Source organism: Prosopis cineraria, unplaced genomic scaffold (genome assembly GCF_029017545.1).
Source record: "Prosopis cineraria cultivar Desert tree isolate PC_DT_omini unplaced genomic scaffold, ASM2901754v1 PC2, whole genome shotgun sequence".
Lineage (NCBI taxonomy): Eukaryota > Viridiplantae > Streptophyta > Magnoliopsida > Fabales > Fabaceae > Prosopis > Prosopis cineraria.
Genome location: NW_026555333.1, coordinates 23,417,682 through 23,439,310, shown reverse-complemented (window position 1 = coordinate 23,439,310; position 21,629 = coordinate 23,417,682). Strand labels below are relative to the sequence as shown.

The 21,629-nt window shown below is 27.8% G+C and overlaps 1 protein-coding gene across 14 annotated transcripts in view; it reads left to right on the top strand.

Moving 5' to 3' along the window:
- Positions 1-8,846: 8,846 nt before the first annotated feature.
- Positions 8,847-21,629, top strand: part of LOC129298382 (probable disease resistance protein At4g27220) — a 47,396-nt gene continuing 34,613 nt past the window's right edge. The window contains exons 1-8 of one of the 14 annotated variants that reach the window (XM_054936871.1): positions 8,847-8,968; positions 9,075-9,167; positions 14,653-16,415; positions 17,162-17,230; positions 18,030-18,100; positions 18,871-19,091; positions 19,184-20,017; positions 20,275-21,006. In XM_054936871.1, coding sequence (XP_054792846.1) covers positions 14,661-16,415; positions 17,162-17,200 — 1,794 coding nt within the window. In that variant the 5' untranslated portion in view covers positions 8,847-8,968; positions 9,075-9,167; positions 14,653-14,660 and the 3' untranslated portion in view covers positions 17,201-17,230; positions 18,030-18,100; positions 18,871-19,091; positions 19,184-20,017; positions 20,275-21,006. Of the gene's footprint in view, positions 8,969-9,074; positions 9,168-14,652; positions 17,791-18,029; positions 19,092-19,183; positions 20,018-20,274; positions 21,007-21,629 lie in introns of all 14 variants that reach the window. The other 13 variants (XM_054936864.1, XM_054936839.1, XM_054936834.1 and 10 more) reach the window with 13 other exon arrangements.

The following is a 21,629-nucleotide window of genomic DNA, read 5'->3' as shown; positions in this document are numbered from 1 at the left end:
GGATTAGGATTAAATTTTCTATTACCTTATACTAAAAGTAACATCTTAAATTTATGGTTCCTACATTAATGCTAATTAAGGAAAGAATTAGTGATTTAATGTGAGATTAGAATTCTAGATGATGGAATGCTATTTTGACTCTTTAGGATGTTATATGAACAGATGGAATGGGAGAGTAGCATATTGAAGTAGAGCGTGCACGTGATAAGGAATTCCCTCACTGTGCCACATACTGCGGCGCATAGAGCAGATTTTTGATAGATAAGGACATGTTAGACTTGTGAAAAATAGAAGAAAAAGTGAGAAAAGAAGCTCAGGCATGGAGATGGAGAAGGAAGAGGAGCTCTACTTGGGAAGGCAATCCCAAGAGCAAGAGCGATGTTTTCGACCTATTACATATCAGGTAAGTCTTGTACTACCTTAACCTCCAATTCTACCTTATTTTCTCTTACTTTAAACTATTGAAAAATTGAATTTTGAAGCTTTAAGGAGATGATTTCTTACCCTATAATAATAGAAAGGTTTTCTAGAACTAAATTGGGACTGTGTGACTGGTTTGAGTTGGAACGATTAAGTTTTAAAGCTGCAGGCTCAAATTAAACTATTTTAAAGAGAGAATAATGGGAGAAATTTGATAGTAGGGTGTAAGTGCCTAAATTGAATAGTGATTGGGTGTAGAACATGAAAATGATATGAATAAAGGAAATGATAGTGATTAGGTGCTTAATTGATGTAATGGGTACTTTTAGTCAATAGAGTAATTGACTCTAGGTTCCTCAATTACATAGATTCTCATGTGTGACGTGTTGACGTAGCAAGAAGGAATTTGAGTAAGGTTTTAGAACATGGGTAACCCTTTCTTACGAACAAAAAGGTTGAGATAACCATATAGTTTGTTATATTTATTAGCTATTATGACTTTATAGAAGTAAATATAAAATCATGCATTGTTCTTTTGTGAATTTTTATACATGATTTTGCCTATAAATGTGTTTAGCATGAAATTGATTTATGAAATGAAAGTTTAAGGATTTTTAGCTTTGAATGAATGTGTGTGTGTGTGTGTGTGTACGTGTAAGGTATGTAAATGTGAAAAGGCATTGAAAAATGTGTGAAAAGCATAATCATAGGGGGTGAGAGTTCACCCAGGGTATGTGTAGAGATAAGAGTGAATAAAATTCATATGGTCGGGCTGGCACTATAAAACATCCAGTACAGCATTATACCGGTTGGTACCATGAGTAATCCGATACAGCATTATATTGGAACTATTATCATAAGACATGTGGACAATCTGGCAACTCCTTAGTACCCGTTAGGGTATGGTTAGGAGTCAACGACGCATCTATCACAAGTGTGTGAAATGAGAGAAATCATAGTCTGTAGGTGGGATAGATTACCTTTGGCCAGGTATGTCTACCATCGAAAGTGTGTTTAGGTCAATATGTGACTAATCCATTAAAGCCTATGGTTTTGTGTCGGGGAGCTTTTGAGGATCGACGTATAGAGATCATGCTAGTGTGTGAAAATGTGTGGAAATGATTTATAAAGAGAAAAGCTATGAGAAAAGCTATGTTATAATTGATATATATATATATATATATTATTTGATTTTGTTACTTTGACATGTTTATTTATACTAATGGATATTTAATATGCTATATTGGTTATTGAGATTTTAATCTCACCTGTGGTTATTTACGTTTTTCAAGTTCTAGTACTAGTGGTGTGAAGGGAAAGGAAACGAGCTGAGTAAAGATTTCTTTGAAAAGCCCATTGTAAGACGGTGTAATGACTTTATGTAGTAGTAGTTGTGAAAATGTTTATAGATTGCCATAGGGATTGTTATTTGCATAGATATGCACTTATGGTTGTAAATGTGAACGAAGTTATGGTATCCTAGCTCATTGTGTGTTTATGTGTATATACAGTAAAAATGACCGTGCGGGCTAGTGATTGAGTATATCTAGGTATGGAATTGTGGTATGCATGATGTATGTGAAATTTGGCCATGGATATGGAAGAGATTGAAAAAAAATGAATATGCTTGAAAATATGTAATGGGCGATTTACAAGCCAAATGTGTGTATGTGTATTACATTACTTATATAACTGCTCAATCAAGTGTTGTTTGTCCATTTGGATGTGATAAAGGCCCTAGAAGTGGCTAATGACATGGTTTCATTTAAAGATGCTTTAGTAGCAAGTTTTGACATAAAACAATCAAAATGCACTAAAGTGTTTAATTTTTAAATGGAATATTGGATTGATATGAATCCAGCGTCATTGGTTAAATTTTAAAACATGCTTCGTGTAGGCGCTTGAAGCACTCTAATTGGATATTGGATGTAAAAACAACGCACATCTGAAATTCGCATCAGATTCTGCAATTTAACAGTAGGACCTAATGTGTGCATCACGGTGCATGTATTTATATGCCGCGGCGTATGGCATAGAGTGTGATGTTGAGGCCTCTGTACCACATGCTGCGGAGCATGGCTCATATTTCTTGTGAATTCTAATATTTTGAAATAGGTTCTTGTAAGATTTACTTATTCCTTATTGTTTGCTTCCACTGTGTAATATCTTACAACTTGAGTATTTTATGAAATGGTTTTAGAAATGCTTTATATTGGGATTGCAAGCTTTTAAAGTAAATAATTTCAAATTGATTAATTAGTAGATTGCGTGGAAGGTTGTATAATAATGTTATTGAGGGCATTACACCAAACATGAAAAGTTGGTGTTAATCAATCCCAGTCTAATTCCACCTTACCAATCCTGTGTGCCAAACAAAGCCATAGAGTAATAGGGAGGGAAGAATGGGGATTGGCTTGAATACAAGATGATTAGTCTCCATTCTTACCTCTCTGTCACTCTTTAGTTCTCTTCTTTCTTCTTTCATTTTATTATCTATCAATCTATTTCATTCCATTCCATTTCTTTTCAATAACCAAACAAGTTTGTAGTCTTTAGTAACACTACCACTATCATCATCTGTGTCATGTGTGCAGCTTAATACTTAGTCTTACCAAAGAGAAAATAAGACATTAGGAATAACTATAGAATAGGAAAAAAGAAGAATTTAGGTGCATTTTTATCCTTAAACTATTCCTCAAAGAGCATCCAGTATTTTAAACTTTTTGTTGTAGCAATCTCACCCTTAAAGTAATTAAAAACACTACTACAGAAATTAGCTTTAGTGGCGTTTAAAATTTTAATTTTGTGGTGTTTATAAAACGCTATAAAATTCAATGCTATCTTAGATTTTAGGTGGCATTTCATTAATTAATGAAACGCCACAAAAAGCTAGCAACAGCGGTGGCGTTTTCTCAATGAAACGCCACCTTTCTACTTACTTTTAAAAAATAAAAGGGTAGAGAGGTGACGTTTCTTGCAGGAAACGCCACCTCTCTACTTAATTTTTAAAAAAGAAAATGAGATAGGTGGCATTTCTTACATAAGAAACGCCACCTATCTCCTTTTATTTTAAAAAAATTTAAAAAATTACCACTTTTTAATATATATATATATATATATATAATTTTTTATCTATCTATCAATTCATATACATAATTTTCTTAGTAAATACACAATAAATTTTATAATAAATTTTATTCATATAATTAACAAAAATAAATAATTAATTTTTAACTATACAAAACTACAATAAATTTAGCAATGTCATAAAAAATCAAAGATGAAGAAAAATAAATAAATTAAATATTAGTTAAGAGATATAATAAGGTTTATCAACAATTTTTGTAATATAGTTGTCAAAAACAATACTTAAAAAATAAACAATAAAATTGAAAAAAAATTATGACTAATGTTTAACAAGTTTCTTTCTCAATGATTAACAAAAATTATCATCATTACCTTCTTAAAAGTTCAAAACTAGACAAAACCAAACCATTTATCACTAAAAGTAAAAAGATTGAAGATGTCACTATCTATTTTCTAGATCTGAATAAAGCTTTATACTCAGAGAATTGTTTCACCAACAGATATGTCTATTAGCAAATTAAAAGAACAAACCCTTCAATAGTGGAAAGAAAAATTATTAATTGAAAATAAACAACAGCAAATCATAAAGACCTATATATGTGTATGTGGATAGGTAAATAAGAGGTAATAAAAATGAAAAAAGAACATGTTATTAATATAAACGTACAAGCGACCTTAGCAAGAGGAGATGACGAAAGCACCTTCAGCTATCAGAAAATAGATAACTTATGGATTGCAAGAGAGAAGACCAAACGACTAGACATAGAGAATGACTAAGATGAAAAAAATTAGGGTTTGAAAGTTTCAACAAAAGTTAAAAAATATCTTTAATTTTTAAAAATAATTAAAAACCACAGTGGTGGCATTTCTTCCACCACTCTATAATTTTTTTAAAAAATTAAACTAACTAATAAAATATAATTTTGAAGAGAGAGGTGGCGTTTTCATCACCTAGAAACGCCACCTCTCTCATTTAAACAATTTTAAATATTTAATATTAAATAAATTATATTTAATAATATATATTTTAAAAATATTAACTCAAAGATTTTAATCTATAAGACAAACCTTTATTATTTAAATAATTTTTTATTATCTTATATTTAATAAATAAAGTTTAATAACTATATATTTTAATAATATTATTAATTAATAAAAAATTAATATATATGAGAGAGGTGGCGCTTCTATTACTTAGAAACGCCACCTCTCTCAATTATATAATTTTTTAATGTTTAATGATTGGCAAAAATTAGTTTATATATATATATATTTAAAAATTTATTAATTTAAAACAAGTTTAATCAATAAAAAACAGGTATCATTTCTATCATCTGAAAGCATTACCTCTTCTATTCAAATAATTTTTTAGTATTTTATATTTAATAAATAAAATTTAATAACTATATATTTTAAAAATAATATTAATTAATTAGAAAAATAATATATATAAGAGAGGTGGCATTTCTATTATTTGCAAACGCCGCCTATCTCATTTAAATAATTTATTTAATATTTAATATTTAATAAATATTATTATATATGTATTTTAAAAATAATATTATTTTAAAAAGAGTTTAATATATAAGAAAGAGGTGGTGTTTCCATCACCTAAAAATCTCACATCTCTCATTTAATTTTTTTTATTATTTCACAATCAATAAATAAAATTTAATAACTATATATTTTAAAAATAATGATAATTAATAAAAAATTTAATATATGTGAGAGAGGTGGCGTTTCTATTATTCAAAAATGCCACCTCTCTCATTTAAATAATTTATTTAATATTTAATATTTGTAAACAATATTTTATATATATTTTAAAAATAATACTAATTTAAAAAGAGTTTAATCTATAAGAGAGAGGTGGTGTTTCCATCACCTGAAAACCTCACCTCTCTCATTTAAATATTTTTTTATTTTTTTACATTCAATAAATAAAATTTAATGACTATATATTTTAAAAATAATGTTAATTGATAAAAAATTTAATATTTGTGAGAGAGGTGTCATTTCTATTACTCAAAAATGCCACCTCTCACATTTAAATAATTTATTTAATATTTAATATTTGTAAACATTATTTTATACATGTATTTTAAAAATAATACTAATTTAAAAAAATTTAATCTATAAGAGAGAGGTGGTGTTTCCATCACATGAAAACCTCGCATCTCTCATTTAAATATTTTATTATCATTTTACAATCACTAAATAAAATTTAATAACTATATATTTTAAAAATAATGATAATTAATAAAAAATTTAATATATGTGAGAGAGGTGGCATTTCTATTACTAGAAATGCCACCTCTATTGTTTAAATAATTTATCTAATATTTAATATTTGTAAACATTATTTTATATATATATTTTTTTAAAAATAATACTAATTTAAAAAGAATTTAATCTATAAGAGAGAGGTGGTGTTTTCATCACCTAAAAACCTAACATCTCTCATTTAAATATTTTTTATTATTTTACAATCACTAAGTAAAATTTAATAACTATATATTTTTAAAATAATATTAATTAATAAAAAATTTAATATATGTGAGAGAGGTGGCATTTCTATTACTCCGAAAAGGCCATCTCTCTCATTTAAATAATTTATTTAATATCTAATATTTGGTAAACATTATTTTATATATAGATATATATTTTAAAAATAATATTAATTTAAAAAAAGTTTAATCTATAAAAGAGAAGTCATGTTTCTATTATCTGAAAATGTTACTTCTCTTATTTAAATATTTTATTATTATTTTACAATTAATAAATAAAATTTAATAACTATATATTTTAAAAATAAATAAATTAATAAAAAATTTAATATATAAGAAAGAGGTGGCGTTTCCAATAACTATGTATTTTAAAAATAAATAAATTAATAAAAAATTTAATACATATGAGAGAGGTGGCGTTTCTATTATTTGGAAACGCCACCTCTCTCTGATATATTAAATTCTTTTTAAATTAATATTATTTTTAAAATACATATGTAATAATGTTTATCAAATATTAAATATTAAATAAATTATTTAAATGATTAACTCAAAAGACTTTAATCTATAAGACAAAACTTTATCAATTAAATAATTTTTTATTATTTTATATTTAATAAATAAAAGTTAATAATTATATATTTTAATAATATTATTAATTAATAAAAAATTTAATATATATGAGAGTGGTGGCGTTTCTATTACTTAAAAACGCCACCTCTCTCAGCTAAATAATTTTTTTAATGTTTAATATTTGGCAAAAATTATTTTATATATATATATATTTAAAAATTATATTAATTTAAAACAAGTTTAATCAATAAGAAACAGGTATCATTTTCATCACCTGAAAACATTACCTCTTTTATTTAAATAATTTTTTATTATTTTATATTTAATAAATAAAATTTAGTAACTATATATTTCAAAAATAATATTTATTAATTAAAAAATTAATATATATGAGAGAGGTGACGTTTCTATTATTTTAAAATACCACCTATGTCATTTAAATAATTTATTTAATATTTAATATTTGATAAATATTATTAGATATGTATTTTAAAAATAATATTACTTTAAAAAGAGTTTAATATATAAGAAAGAGGTAGTGTTTCCATCACTTGAAAATCTCACATCTCTCATTTAAATATTTTTTTTATTATTTTACAATCAATAAATAAAATTTAATAACTATATATTTTAAAAATAATGTTAATTAATAAAAAATTTAATATATGTGGGAGAGGTGGTGTTTCTATTACTCAAAAACGCCACCTCTCTCATTTATTAGGTGGCATTTTGTTAAGAAGAAATCATTGCCTAAGATTAGTTAAATAAATTATTTTTTAAATATTGTATTTATTATGAAATAAATGTTGAAAAAATATATTTGTAATTTTATATTTTTAGTTTTAAATTGTTATGATATATTAATAATGATTATTAAGTAACTACTTAATTTATATTATAATATGTTCTAAAATTAATAATAATATTTCAAGAATTATTATAATAATTGTTTTAATAAGTGTAGTAACAATAATTTTAATTATCATAATAAATAAAATTATTTTTTGTAATCATCATAACTATTAGGTGACGTTTCATTTTGAAATGCCACAAAATTGTTTATTGATAACAAGTTGTGGCATTTCATAAAAGAAACGCCACCTCTTGTTATTTTAAAAAAATTATAAATAAAAAATAATTGATAAGCGGTGGTGTTTCATTAATACATTTCAGCTTTCATTTTAATAGCGTTTCATTTTTAATTGCTATAAAATATATGCTATTAAATTCTATTTTTATAATAGTGAAAGTAGAAATTTTTGCCCAATGTTAAAAACTCACACGTTGACCGTTAACTGGGTAAGGGAGTAAGAAATTTGACCTACAAATGCCCTGTGGTGTCCAACGTTGATCCTAGTATTCCAACCCTCCCTAGTGCAGCACATTAGCAATTAGCAGAGCAATTAACATGGTTTTGGAGCTTCCACTCCTTCAATCTGTTTGCCATCGAATTGACCTTGTTTCGTAGAGCATACATGGACATGGTCGACCAGGCTATCGTAATAGACTTTGGCTTTTGAGATTTTGGCGGTGTGCTTGAAGCAGACCTACGAAGCGACGACGGTGATTGTCGGTCACTATGGGAATCGGTGATAGTGTTGAAAGGAAGCCAAGATGAAGGTAAGATGACAAGAGCGAGGTGAATGAATTTTTGAGCTTGTGTATTCTAGACTCCAACAAAGATCCTTCTAGCATGCCACCTTGCAATTCTTACTCAAATTCCTTTCTCTCTCATCTAACTTAATGGTCAATGTTACATATTTAACCTCAAGAAAAATTTTTCATAATAAAATATTTAAGATATTGGGCATTCTTCAAAAAATAATTTAAATAATTTAAGAGTAAAAATATCTGTTAACCCACAAAAAGAACGTAGATTACCCGTAATATATCATCAATATATAATAAAACTTTGAAAGCGTCGCATATTAGCTAGGTCATGAATAGTGTAACGCGCTAAGCAATACAATATATATATATATATATTGGAAAAAACTTTCAGTTTTTTAATAACTTTACAAATCGGCAAGCGTCTTGGCGATATGATTTTTTATGCCGTGCACACATATGATACATTTTATTTTATTTAATAAAATATATCTAATTATATTTTTCTTACATTTTTGTACTCTAGTGTCTGTCTTCACGTGACAGATAGATTCAGATCTCGATACTTCCTAGCATGGATTAAAATTTAAATTATTGATGTTACGAATATATTAGTTTTGAGCCTAGAATTAAAAATCATGAAAACGTTGGCAAGCATTAAATAAAGTCAACTTATTGATTGTCATAAATTTCATCTCCTTCAGAAGTCATATCGTTCACGGGCACTACATCAAAGCGGAGATGAATCTCATCACAAGGCAAATCGCACTTTGGTAGGTTGTGTCTCCCAGATAAATTGGTTAATTTGTTTCCTTGTTCTTTAGATTAGATCTCTTTGCTTATCTATTAATGATCGATGATCCCTGTAATTGTTGCCAGAGAAATTTCTGAATCATTCGTCTGGTTCGCCGAAGAAGCTCTGCAGCATGTAGCAAACAGTACTCAAGCCGCTTCATATAAATGGATAAACCAGTAAGCCATATATATTTGATCTATGTGTACTGAACTTCTAATTCCCTCTAACTCACAACTCAAACAATACTAAACCCACTTTCTCTCCCCCAGCTCAGAGCGAACCGATTTATTTTTATTCTTTTTATTTTTATTTTTTTTTCAAAGACGTATATGTAAGTCTCATAGTTATATCACCCGTCTGTCAACCATGGCTCGATCTGAGAAGTTTTTGGATTTAGTTGAAAACTATTTTTGGGTAAGGTTTAATGTTATATCAGTAATAATCATTTTCATGGGTTTGATAGGTTATAGATGAGCACTGAGAGCTCAACTATTGTAGATCATTCAGATCTAATTTGGATAGTCCAAATTTACAGCTTTTTACTTTTATTTTTTTTAAAAAAATATTTTAATGCATATAAAATTTAAAATAAAAAAAATCTCTTAATTGTTAATTTTTTTAAAAATAATTTTTTATTTAAAAATCACTCGTTGAAAAATTATAAATCAAGGCCATAAAAATTAAATTTGACCGGTTTAAAAATAATGAGCTCTTAATATTTATTTATATGATGAGCATTGAAGCTAGCTCTTGTTTTGATACGGTAAAGTTAGTTCTAAGAAGAGGTTGTTTCATAATCCAACTCAAGTATATTGAGATGGAGGTGGGAGAGCGAATGGGAGTGTCAACAATGATGTGTGAGAGAGAGAGAGTTGAGGATAAAAGGTCCAACTTGGGTGCTAATCTAGGCCATGGGTATTATGTTGTTTATTGCCATGATGAGATTGGGCTATCCAGATTTAACCTGAAAAATCTAGATTTAAAGCTTTTAATTTATAATCTTTGTATGTCTATTAAATAAATTTTAAATAAATATATTCATATAGATGGTCTAATTTAATATTTAAAATATTTAAAATTTTTAATTTAGTAAATATAATATTAAAAATAAAGATAATTTCTCACTGGTCACTTTCAAAAAAATCTTTTTTAAAAAAATTATAAGTTAAAAATTTTAAGTCTAAACCATCCAAAGTAAATATGGATATTCAATTTATAAAAATTGTAAAAAAATTTAATATTACATTTGAACTATCCAAATTAAATTAGCATTATCCAAATTAGTGATAAGCAGATTTATTAAAAAATTTTACAAACTTCATAAATTTTATTTTAATAATATAAATAAAAAATATAATTAAAAGCTTTAAATCTAGACTCTTCATATTTAATATGGACAGTCTAGATCTCATTAGGAGTGATAAGCAATGGTGCTCATAAAGGATGAGCGCTGAAGATGTTTCCGGGTAAAAGAGGCCATTGAGATTTAAGTTATACTCCCCCTTATCTATTTTATAAAATAAATAGAAGGATTTTTTTTAGTTTTATTTATAAGATATGTCATTTAATTTTTTTATCACAATTTTCTCAATTACTCCAATGCTAATGTACAATAAAAATAGAACTCAAACCCAAGACCGATGTCTTGCAGTTTGGATAACATTGTAATTTACACACCTGGAGGCTTGTTAATAATTCATAATATAAAGGGAAAATTACATATATGTGTCACATAAAAAATTTATTATGACTAAGTTTTATGAATTTGTGAAAATATTCTTAAATGTTATGAAACTTGGTTATAATTAGTTTTCCTCGTAAAAAATCCAAATATTCCCTTAAACTTACTCCCTTTAACTAACATCGATCGATTAATAACAGGCATTGATTGGATACCGTTAACCGCCCAATTTGTTTTGAAACAAATATTTTTTATTTAAACAATTATTATTATTTTTTGGATTGCTCACATTTATCCTCTTATTAAAAGCAATCATATTAATTATATTTTAATATTTTAAAAAATATAATTATTGGCCCTTATAATTTTAATGTATTTTATTATTAGTCCTTGTACTTTTTTTCTTTTGCTTTAGGCCTCTCTATAATTTTTTTTTTCATTTGTAATATTAGTTCCTCTATTTTTTAATATGCTCAGAGGATGATGATGTGGCACCAACAATGTTAATTTATCTAGCATGCAATTAACATCATTTCACTGCATGTCAAATGAATGTTATATTCTATTTTATTCATTTTTACTGACTTTGAACTTGTCTCTTCGTCTCTGTTTTGTTTTCATTTGCTGCATCAAGATACTTTGTTTTATTTTTTTTCCTTATTTTGAAGCCATTGATTGTTATTTTTTTACTATTAAAAAATAGCCTCTATATAATTGTTATTTTTGCTAATATATAATAATTTTTAACCATTATATATGTTAGCACTATATTTTCTAATAAAACTATATATAGATTTTTAACCATTACATAGTTGGCATCTATATAATGATTATTTACAAATAATTGTTATATAGTTTGATCCAGTTATTAGTCCCATGAACTTTTCAATCAAGTATATGATGGTATTTTGTGATTACTCTTTCTTTTTCTTTCTTATTTTAACATTTAGCATAAGATTTAATGCCATTAGCTACATGTAAGGTAATTTAACATTATTAGCACTAAATTGTCACTCCACTGAGCATATTTGAAAATAGATAGACAAACATTGTAGACAAGAGAAACTATAGGAGCCTAGAGCAATAAAAATAAAGTATAGGGGTCAATAACAAAGCGCGATAAAACTATATGAATTAATATTGTGTTTTCTCTTTAATATTTACAAGTCAAAAATTACAAATTTAAAAATAACTCTTCAAGATTTACAACTCAAACTTCTTACATTTATAAGTCAACTATTTACAATATTCATAATTTAATATCTACAAATCAAACTTCACAAATTTACAAGTCAAGTATCTTAAATTTATGAGTAAATTTTTAAAAATGATAATACTTTAATATTTACAAGTCAATCCCTTAAATTAAGATAGTAGATTTACTAGTGAACTTACATAATTTTTGTAAAATGATTTTTTAAAATTTTTCAAATTGATTTACAAATTACAAGCCAACTTTTTAAATTTATATGGCATCGTTTTCAATTTGAAAGATAAACTTAAAAAATTTATAACTTAATAAGATAAAGAACACTTTGCCTACTCGTAAATTTAATAGGATGATTTTGAAAATTTTGCAAATAAATGTTTTAAGATTTGAAGAACAAATCCAAAAATTATGTAAATTCATTTGTAAATTTATGAGTTGACTTATAGGGTTTTTTAGTTATTTACTTGTAAATTTAAGATAATTGATTGGTAAATTTGCTGAGTTTGACGTGTAAATATTAAATATTAATATTGTAAGAGTTTGATTTGTAAATATAAGAAGTTTGAGTGATAAATCTTGAAAATTTAATTGTAAATTTGTGATATTTGACTAATAAATATTAAAATGTTAATATTTCAATAAAAATAATTTTTTAAATAAATCTGATCAGGCAACGAACCTTGGCCATCGGTGTTAGTCAAAGGGAGATGAGTTCAAGGATATTTGAGTCTTTTTATAAGGAAATTATATACAACTAAGTTCCATGGATATTAGCCAAATGGGACTTCTCTATAAATAAGTTTTTTTATTTTATATATATGAGATTTATATGTAATTTTCTCAATTAATAAGTTAATATTTACAACTATAAGTGAAACATCTTAAATTTAGAAGTAAATTTTTTTAAAAAAATTAATACTTTATTCTTACCATTCAATATCTTAAACTTACATGTGAACTCGGAAGATTTAAACATAAATTTACATAATTATTATAATGGTTCTTCAAAATTTATAATACAAGTCAATTTTTTCAATTATAAGACATCCTTTTAAATTCGTATGCCAAATATAGAAATTTGAACTTAATAAAGTGAAAAATGTTTATACTAGAAATTTCATAGAATGATTTGAAAATTTTGTAAATCAATTTGTAAAATTTAAAGAACCAATGCAAAAATTATGTAAGTTCATTTGTAAATCTATGAAGTTGACATGTAAATTTAAAAGATTGAATTATAAATATTAATGCTTTAATTTCTTTTTTGAAGAATTACTTTTAAATTTAAAAATTTTAACTTGTAAATTTGGGAATTTAATTTGCATATATTAAAGCATTTATCCTGAAAGAGGTTGGCTTGTTTATGCAAGATGTTTCACTTGTAAATATTGAAAATTTAATTTACTCATTAATCTATTATATTTCATTTACAAATATTAAAATATTAATGTTTTTTTAAAAAATAATATCAAAAAAATCATTTTTGACCAGTTAATGCCAGCTAGTGGTCGGTCAATGTCAGTCAACTCTAGTCAAATGGATGTAAATCTAAGGTTATTTGTGATATTTCATATGATAAATTAATTATAACTAAGTTTCATAGGACTTGAAAGCTTTGCCACAAATTTTTAGAATTTAATTAGAAATAAGTTCCTTATTATTAATTGGGACCATATAAAATTTTTCTTTAATTTAATGTATAAAATTTAAATATTTTTGTTGCGAAATGAATAATTTCAATTTCAATATAGACATGAATTTTTTTCTACTTATCCTTTTCATATTTGTAAAATTTTGTTATTCAACATTCAAGTTTGATGTAATTAAGTTCAATTAAATTCTATCAAAAAAATGAGTGCAATTAATAAAAAATAATTTTATAATTTTTTATTTTAAATAATTATATTTATATTTAATTTATTTTAGAGTTATATACTATAAAATTTTATTTTGATTATAAAATTTACGGAAACTATAAATTAATTAATTTTTTTGTATATATCTCTAAAATATTTTATTTTTAAGAGAAGTACTACTTAACACTAATAAAATATGTAGTATTTATAAATCTAAAAAAATCACTTTAAGAAGTAATTGACCGATTTAGTGTGTGTTTGATTTTCAATTTGTCAAAAGTTCATTTACTAAAAGCTCATTTAACAAAAGTCAGTTTAGTGAAAATCAATTGTTATAACGAAATTTGTGTTTGAATATATTTTTTTAAAAGTCAGTTTAGTAAACTGAAAGTTGTTTGGATTATGATAGTAAAATGTGCTTATGAATGTACAATTACTAAAAAAGATATTAATTGATGATTATTTATAATTTTTATTATACAAATGTAATATATTTAAAATATTTAAAAAATGTGATAAAGATTTTAAATAACATAAAATTTGATCTATAATGCTAAAAACTTGATCTCTAATTATTTGTACTTTTTTAATTTGTAATTTTAAAAAAATATGATAAAGATTTGTAATTTTTATTATACATTAATGTTAAAAATTAGCATGTTTACTTATTCAATTTATAATATTGAAAATTTGATATCTAATTATTATTATTATTTAAATGATAATTATATTTTTAATGTATTAACTATTTTTTAAATAAAAGATTAAAAGATTAAACTTGAGGTAGTATAGTTAAATAATATCTCACTTTTCAAATTCACTTTTCAATTAGTTTATCATTCCGTCTACTTTTTTAAAATGTTGGTATTTACACGTTAGAACTCCATTTTAATTTTTTTTTTTTTGCTTTTGAGGGAGTGGAATGAATATGGAGTTTGTTACCCTCATTATAAAGGAACTATCTTCTTCTTTACAAGAGAAAGCAAAAGAGCATCTCAAGCAAATATTAGAGGAACAATTTGTGAGCTTTTTCCAGTATGAATATGAAGCAGAGAAGCTAAAGAATTCAATCCAGGTCCTGCGGGGTAGAAAAGAGACAGTACAACGTCGCATTGAAGATGAAATACGACATGGCAAGGATATCGCAGAGAATGTTTCAAAATGGTTGGAAGAAGTGGAAGACTTACTCACTAAAAATGACGAGTTCTTGAACGACAAAGATCGCTTACGTGCAGTGTGTTCATTCAAAGAAGGCATTTTGACTTTACCTAAACCTGGAATAAGGCATCGTTTAGGTAGAACAGCTTATAGCTTGGCAAGGAAAGTGGACAATACTCTTACCAAAGCTTCCTTCTCTGATGGACTTACTTCTGGGTTGCGTCCCATAGCGATAGATTTCATTTTCTTAGAAGTTGATTTTGAAAGCTTTGACTCGAGAAATGTGGTCACGGACAAAATTACAAAGGTGTTGAGAGATTCTACCAATAGTATGATTGGGATTTATGGATTGGGAGGGATTGGTAAAACCACTTTGGTTTGGAAGGCGGTTAGGGATGCTCGAGATGATAGTCTGTTTGATGTGGTTGTCTTTGCGAGTGTGACAAGAAACCCAGATATAAGGAAAATTCAAGGCCAACTAGCTGATCAATTGGGTACGAGATTAGATGACGAAACTGAGATTGGAAGAGCAAGTCGTTTAAGATATATCTTTAAGATGGAAAAGAGGAATACTCTTGTGATCCTTGATGATTTATGGGCTGAATTGGATTTGAACATGTTGGGGATACCTGTAGATGATATCATTCCAAGGTCAAATTCTACTAAAGATAATTTTAAGAAAACAAACTCTATAGCAGGTAATAGGGTTATGAATGAACAAACAGCAAACAAATCAGTGAGTGATAAAGCCACAAGTGGTAGTGGTGTCCCAAAAAAGAAGGAAGTGGTAAAAATGTTCAAAGTTTTACTGACTTCAAGAAGTAAAAAGGTGTTGTCAGATAAAATGGATGTGAAAGAAAACTCAAATTTCCTCATAGAAGGCTTGCAGGATGAGGAGGCAGAGAAGTTGCTGAGAAAGGTGGCTAGAGTTGCTAATAAAAGTCTCAAGTTTGGACCACTAGCAACAAAAATTTCTAACAAGTGTGGTGGGTTACCCATAGCAGTTGTCACAATTGGAAGGACACTGAGAAACAAGAACTACTTGGAGTGGAAGGACACACTTGGACAGCTTGAAAGGAAAGAATTTACTGAGGTGGCTGAATCCGTGGAGTTCTCAACAAAATTAAGCTTTCATCATCTAGAGAATGAAAAGCTCAAGTCTACTTTCTTGCTGTGTGCTCAATTGGGTCATCATCCCCAAATTATGGACCTGGTGAAGTACTACATTGGTTTGGGCATATTTGAAATGTTCCTCACGATTAAGGAAGCTCGTGCAAGAGTATTCAAATTGATCGAAAAGCTTAAAGACTCAAGTTTGTTATTGAACAGTTATTCTATTGATCGCTTCAACATGCATGACATGATTCTTGAGGTTGCCCTATCAATATCATCAAAGGAGCGGCATTCATTTACCATGCAAAAAGGAGAGCTACATGAGTGGCCTCATAAAAATGAATTTAAAATGCATAGTGCTATATCTATACAAAACTATCATATCAAAGATAAGCTTCCAGATTCTGTAAGTTGTCTTAAACTCAACATTTTTCATATAGAAAGTCTTGATACTTTGTTCAGCATACCATCAAGATTTTTTAGTGGAATGAGGGAACTCAAAGCATTGATATTGACTAGCATTGATTTGTCAAAGTTTCCTACTTCAATCAAATACTTGAAAAATTTGAGAATGCTTTGTTTAGAGCAATGCATGTTAGTTGACATATCCTTTGTGGTAGACCTGGAGAAATAAGGATTTTATGCCTTTCAGGATCTAAATTTGAACATTTACCATCTAAATTAGGCCAATTATGTAAGTTGCAATTGCTTGACATTAGTAATTGCTTTAAACTTAAAAGGATTCCACCTAAAGTGTTGTCAAGTTTGAATAATTTGGAAGAACTATATATAAGAAATAATGTGAGGTGGGAGAGCAATGAAAATGAAAGTGGAAATGCTATTCTTGCAGAGTTAAGGCACTTGTATCAATTGAAAAATCTGGATATATGCATACCAAGTGTCAAAGTTTGGCCAAAGAACTTGATCCTTAGAAACTTAGATAGATACAAGATTGTCATTGGAGATGCTGAGACACTTCTTCCGAGAGAATTCAAGATGCCAGGTCTTTATGTAGGGATGAAACTATGTCTTGGGAATCAATTATACTTAAATCAAATATTAATTTAATAAACATTTTAAGTAAGTTAATTTGTAATATTTATTAATTATTATTAAATGTAACATTTTTTATCTTTGATTTCGTTTCTTCAGATAAGGATGAAGTATCAAGAGTTTTGGCACTACAGATAAAAGAAAACAAACTTATTCACTCTCGAAAAGGTATTAAGATGTTGTTTAGAGGAGTAGAAAAAATGTTATTGGGGGAGTTGAATGGTGTTCAAGATATGTTTTATGAGTTGAATTTGGAAGGATTTCCATGCTTGAAACAATTGGCCATCGTAAAGAATTCAGACATGAAATACATAATCAATTTCAAGGATGAACTGCCAGATCCTGAAGATGCTTTCCCAAACCTAGAATCACTTTATCTCAAAGAGTCAAAGAAAATGAAGAGAATAATCTCCAATAAACTTAGTATGCTTTCAAGCACATCATTTTCAAATCTAAAAGTTGTCAAGATTGAGAGTTGTGCTAAGTTAAAAAGTATCTTCTCCTTTTCCATGGTTAAGCTCCTCAGTAATCTAGAAACAATTGATGTTTCTAATTGTGATGCTATGAAGAATATTGTGCATAAGAAACAAAAATTTGGGGGTGATGTTAATGTAAAATTCCCCAAATTATGCTCTTTGGCACTGCAAAATTTGTTAAAATTTTTTGGAGTCTACTTCGATGATGAGGCTGGAAGTGGAAGTAATGAGATATATCTTTTCAATAAAGAGGTATATTTATATTCGACTATTTATTTTGATAGATATTTTGCTTTGAAAAGTCATTGATATATTATCTGTATTACTTTTAACTTTGGAATATAGCGCATACATGCTTATTTCTTGATAAATTTTTCTACATTTTAAAGCTCATCACATTTAATGATCAGTTATATCTGTGACATTGCTTCAACTTTGATTACCTTTTTAAACTCACACAATTGACTATAGTATAATTACTGGTAATGCAGGATGAAGTTCCCAACTTAGAGAGCTTAAAGCTATCTACAATCAACATACACAGGATATGTAACTCCAGCAGGTCAAAACCCTTTGACAAGTTAATGAAACTGAATGTTAAAAATTGCAAGGAAATAAAATATTTATTATCATCTTCCATGACTACTAGTTTGCAAAATCTCAAAAGCATGTCTGTATGTGGATGTAAGAAGATGGAGGGAATATTTGAAAATGAAGCAGGGGTAAGTATATAGGCCACAATCAATTGTATTTTTTATGCTTGAGGTTTTCTTTTATAAATTTGATAGATTATTAGCCATTAAGATATTAAATTTATTTTCTGATATGCTTAATTTATACCTCAGAAAGTTCCTGTATTTCTTATGTTAGAGGAAATCCATCTTACCGAGATGGACAATTTAAAGAGTATATGGTCTAAAGAAGTTAGTTGAGATTCCTTTCCTCGTCTAAATTCTGTGTTTCTTGAGCAATACAAAGTGCTTAAAGAAGTTTTTCCTAAACACATGGCGTTAAGATATGATAGGCTAGAGAGCTTGAAGATTGTCCATTGTAATAAGCTCCAAGTCATCTTTGATTTGCAAGGCATAGCAGAATCTGTTAAATATGAATCTTGCTTGAAGGTTCTTCAAATACAGCATCTTGAAGAGCTTCAGTTTGTATGGAAGATAGACCCTAATAAATGTGATAACTTGAATTTCAAGAGGTTGCATAATATCGAGGTTATTAAATGTGATGAGTTGAAATACTTATTTCCAGTTTCAATAGCTAAAGATCTTCAACAATTGGATTCCCTCACTGTTTTTGATTGTGCTTGTATCCAAGTAATTGTAGGCAATCCATGGAATGATGAATCAAGTCAAAACGGTATTCCATTTAAGTTTCTTAAACTAACCTATATGGCAATGGATTACCTCCCAGAACTGAAGAGTTTTTGTAAGGGGAGATATAGTTTAGAGTGGCCAAATTTGAAAAAGCTATCAGTGAAATGTTGTGATAATCTGGAAGCATTACGCATAAAATTACAAGGAGACTCAATCTTCTTGCCTGAAGAGGTACTTGACTCTTTTTTTTTCACTTCAATTTCTTTTTCCATTTTGGCATCCTTTTATTAAATAATAATGTACATGTTTCATCCTATTTGTAGATGATCTCTAACTTAGAATATATGGCAATAAGCGAGGATGAAGCGAAGAGGCTACTAAATCACTTCAAAAGTTATCGTATGAACCATATGAAAGAATTTGCATTGGTTTCATGTTCTTCAGCTGATATTCTCTATCAGTTTCTCAACAGAATGCCTTGTGTTGAAAGGCTCACATTGCATGACTGTGACATGGAAGAATTAAGTGTAAACCTTGAGACACAAGAAAACATTGGTACTATTGTCCAGCTTAAATCCTTGAGGCTGCACTATCTGACTTATCTTAAGGATATAGGATTTGAAATAGATCTAGTTCTCCAATGTTTAGAGAATTTGAATATCATAGAATGTCATACATTGATCAATTTAGCTCCATCCTCAGTGACTCTCAGTCACTTGACATCTCTTGAAGTACGTAAATGCAGAGGATTGGAAAGCTTGATGGGATTTTCAACAGCAAAAAGCATGGTCCAACTTATATCTTTAAAGGTAATTGAATGTGAGAGTCTAGAGGAAATTGTAGCATAACAGAATGATGAAGAAGGAGAAACAAAAGGCAATCGCAAGATTGTTTATTTTAGCAAATTGATCACTTTAGAACTAATGAGTCTACCACAACTCTCTAGTTTCTACAGCATCCATGCCTTTAAGTTCCCATCACTTGAGAAATTGATAGTGAAAGATTGCCCAAATATGGCAAAATTTTGTAAGCAAGTCACAACGACTGCACCAAATTTACAAGTGCTTAAGGGAGGAGGAGGAGGAGAAGAAGAAGAGAAGAACTGCTATTGGAAAGGGGACTTGAATGCTACAATACTAAAAATGTTTATCCTTTCGGTGCGTATTAATTTTTATATTATCCAATTTACTTTACATATCACTCTAATCTTAATGATTTTATTAAAGTAAATTAGCTCTTTTATCCTCTGAAAAGTTCACATATAGAATGGCTAGAGGAAACATGCATGGCATGGCAAAATTCTACTACTACCATTCAAATTTTGAGAACATTGGTGATGAAAAATTAAATATCTATATTAGACACCTCACTTCCCTCTTGCTTTTATTTTTCACTTTTTATTTTAATTTTATAGGTACAATCTTTGGAACTATCCAAGTATCCTGAGATTAAGAAATTGTGGTCTAGTAGGGAAAATCAGCTACTGGACAAGAGCTTTCAAAATTTGAAATCCTTAGTGGTCAAGAATTGTGAATTTTTATCAATTGTAATTCCGGCAAATTTGCTTCCTTACTTGGAGAACTTGAAAGAATTGAAAGTTCGAAGTTGCAACTCAGTGGTGGCCATATTTGATGTGAAAATTGCCAAGACAAAGCTAGAACCCAAATGGAAAAATCTTCAATTGACTTTAGACAAGCTTCCAAATATGAAGCATATATGGAATGAGAATCCTCAAGGGATTTTGTGCTTTGAAAATCTTCAATCTGTGTATGTCACTGATTGTGATTGCTTGTAAATTCTATTTCCATTAGCTTCTCTCACAAGAAATCTTGAAACTCTTGGAATAAAAAATTGTGGGGCACTTGTGGAAATTGTTGGAAAGCATAAAGCATCTGAAGAAGGAGGTACTGAAGAGTTTGTGTTGCCAAATTTAACCAAATTGACCCTTGGCATTTTGCCTAAGCTAAAGTATGTTTGCTTTGGCAGAATGAAACTACTATGCCCTAAATTAATGATTCTAAGTGTTTATCATTGTGGTGAGTTCAATAAGTCGCAGATATTCACATTAACATCCCAAAGCTACAATGGAACTAAGGATGAAATCAGTACTTCAAATGATTATCAATCCTTACCCACAAAGAAACAGGTTATTTTCACCATTCTCACATATATATTATGTTTTCTCCTTTTTGTAGGGGTTACACCCTTCCCTAAAGTTTGCAATTAAGGGCTGAGTGTTTAAGTCTTGAAAAAAAGATTTTAATTAAGCTAAAGATGGCTATTTTTGTAAATTTTATTTCATCATATTTGAAATCACTTTCGAGGGAGAAAATATGTTTTTAGGATATTTTGATAAGTTATATTGCATTAGCTTTTTAAAACAATGACTTTCTTGAAAAGTGCTTTTTAAGTCCTTTATTGTTTAAAGATTTTATAATGAGTTGAGCTACTTAACATCACACTTTTTCAGAAAACTTGAAAATCACTTTGCTTTCTTTTTTAAAATTAACTTACACAAACATGCCTTAAGCTGAGTTAATGATTTTTGGCCTTAAACTTTCAGTTTACACATATTTAATCCTAGTATGAAATGGTAATTAAGAGCAAACAATTTAAAAAGAAAAGGGTATACATGCTTAAGTCATCCTAATTAGACGATGAGTTTTAGCTTACTGACATACTTGAGTATGTTCTTCCTTTTTTTTTTTTGGTAATAAGAGTCTCATGTTTACTTTATCATGTAGTCAAATGATAGACTCAAATCATTTA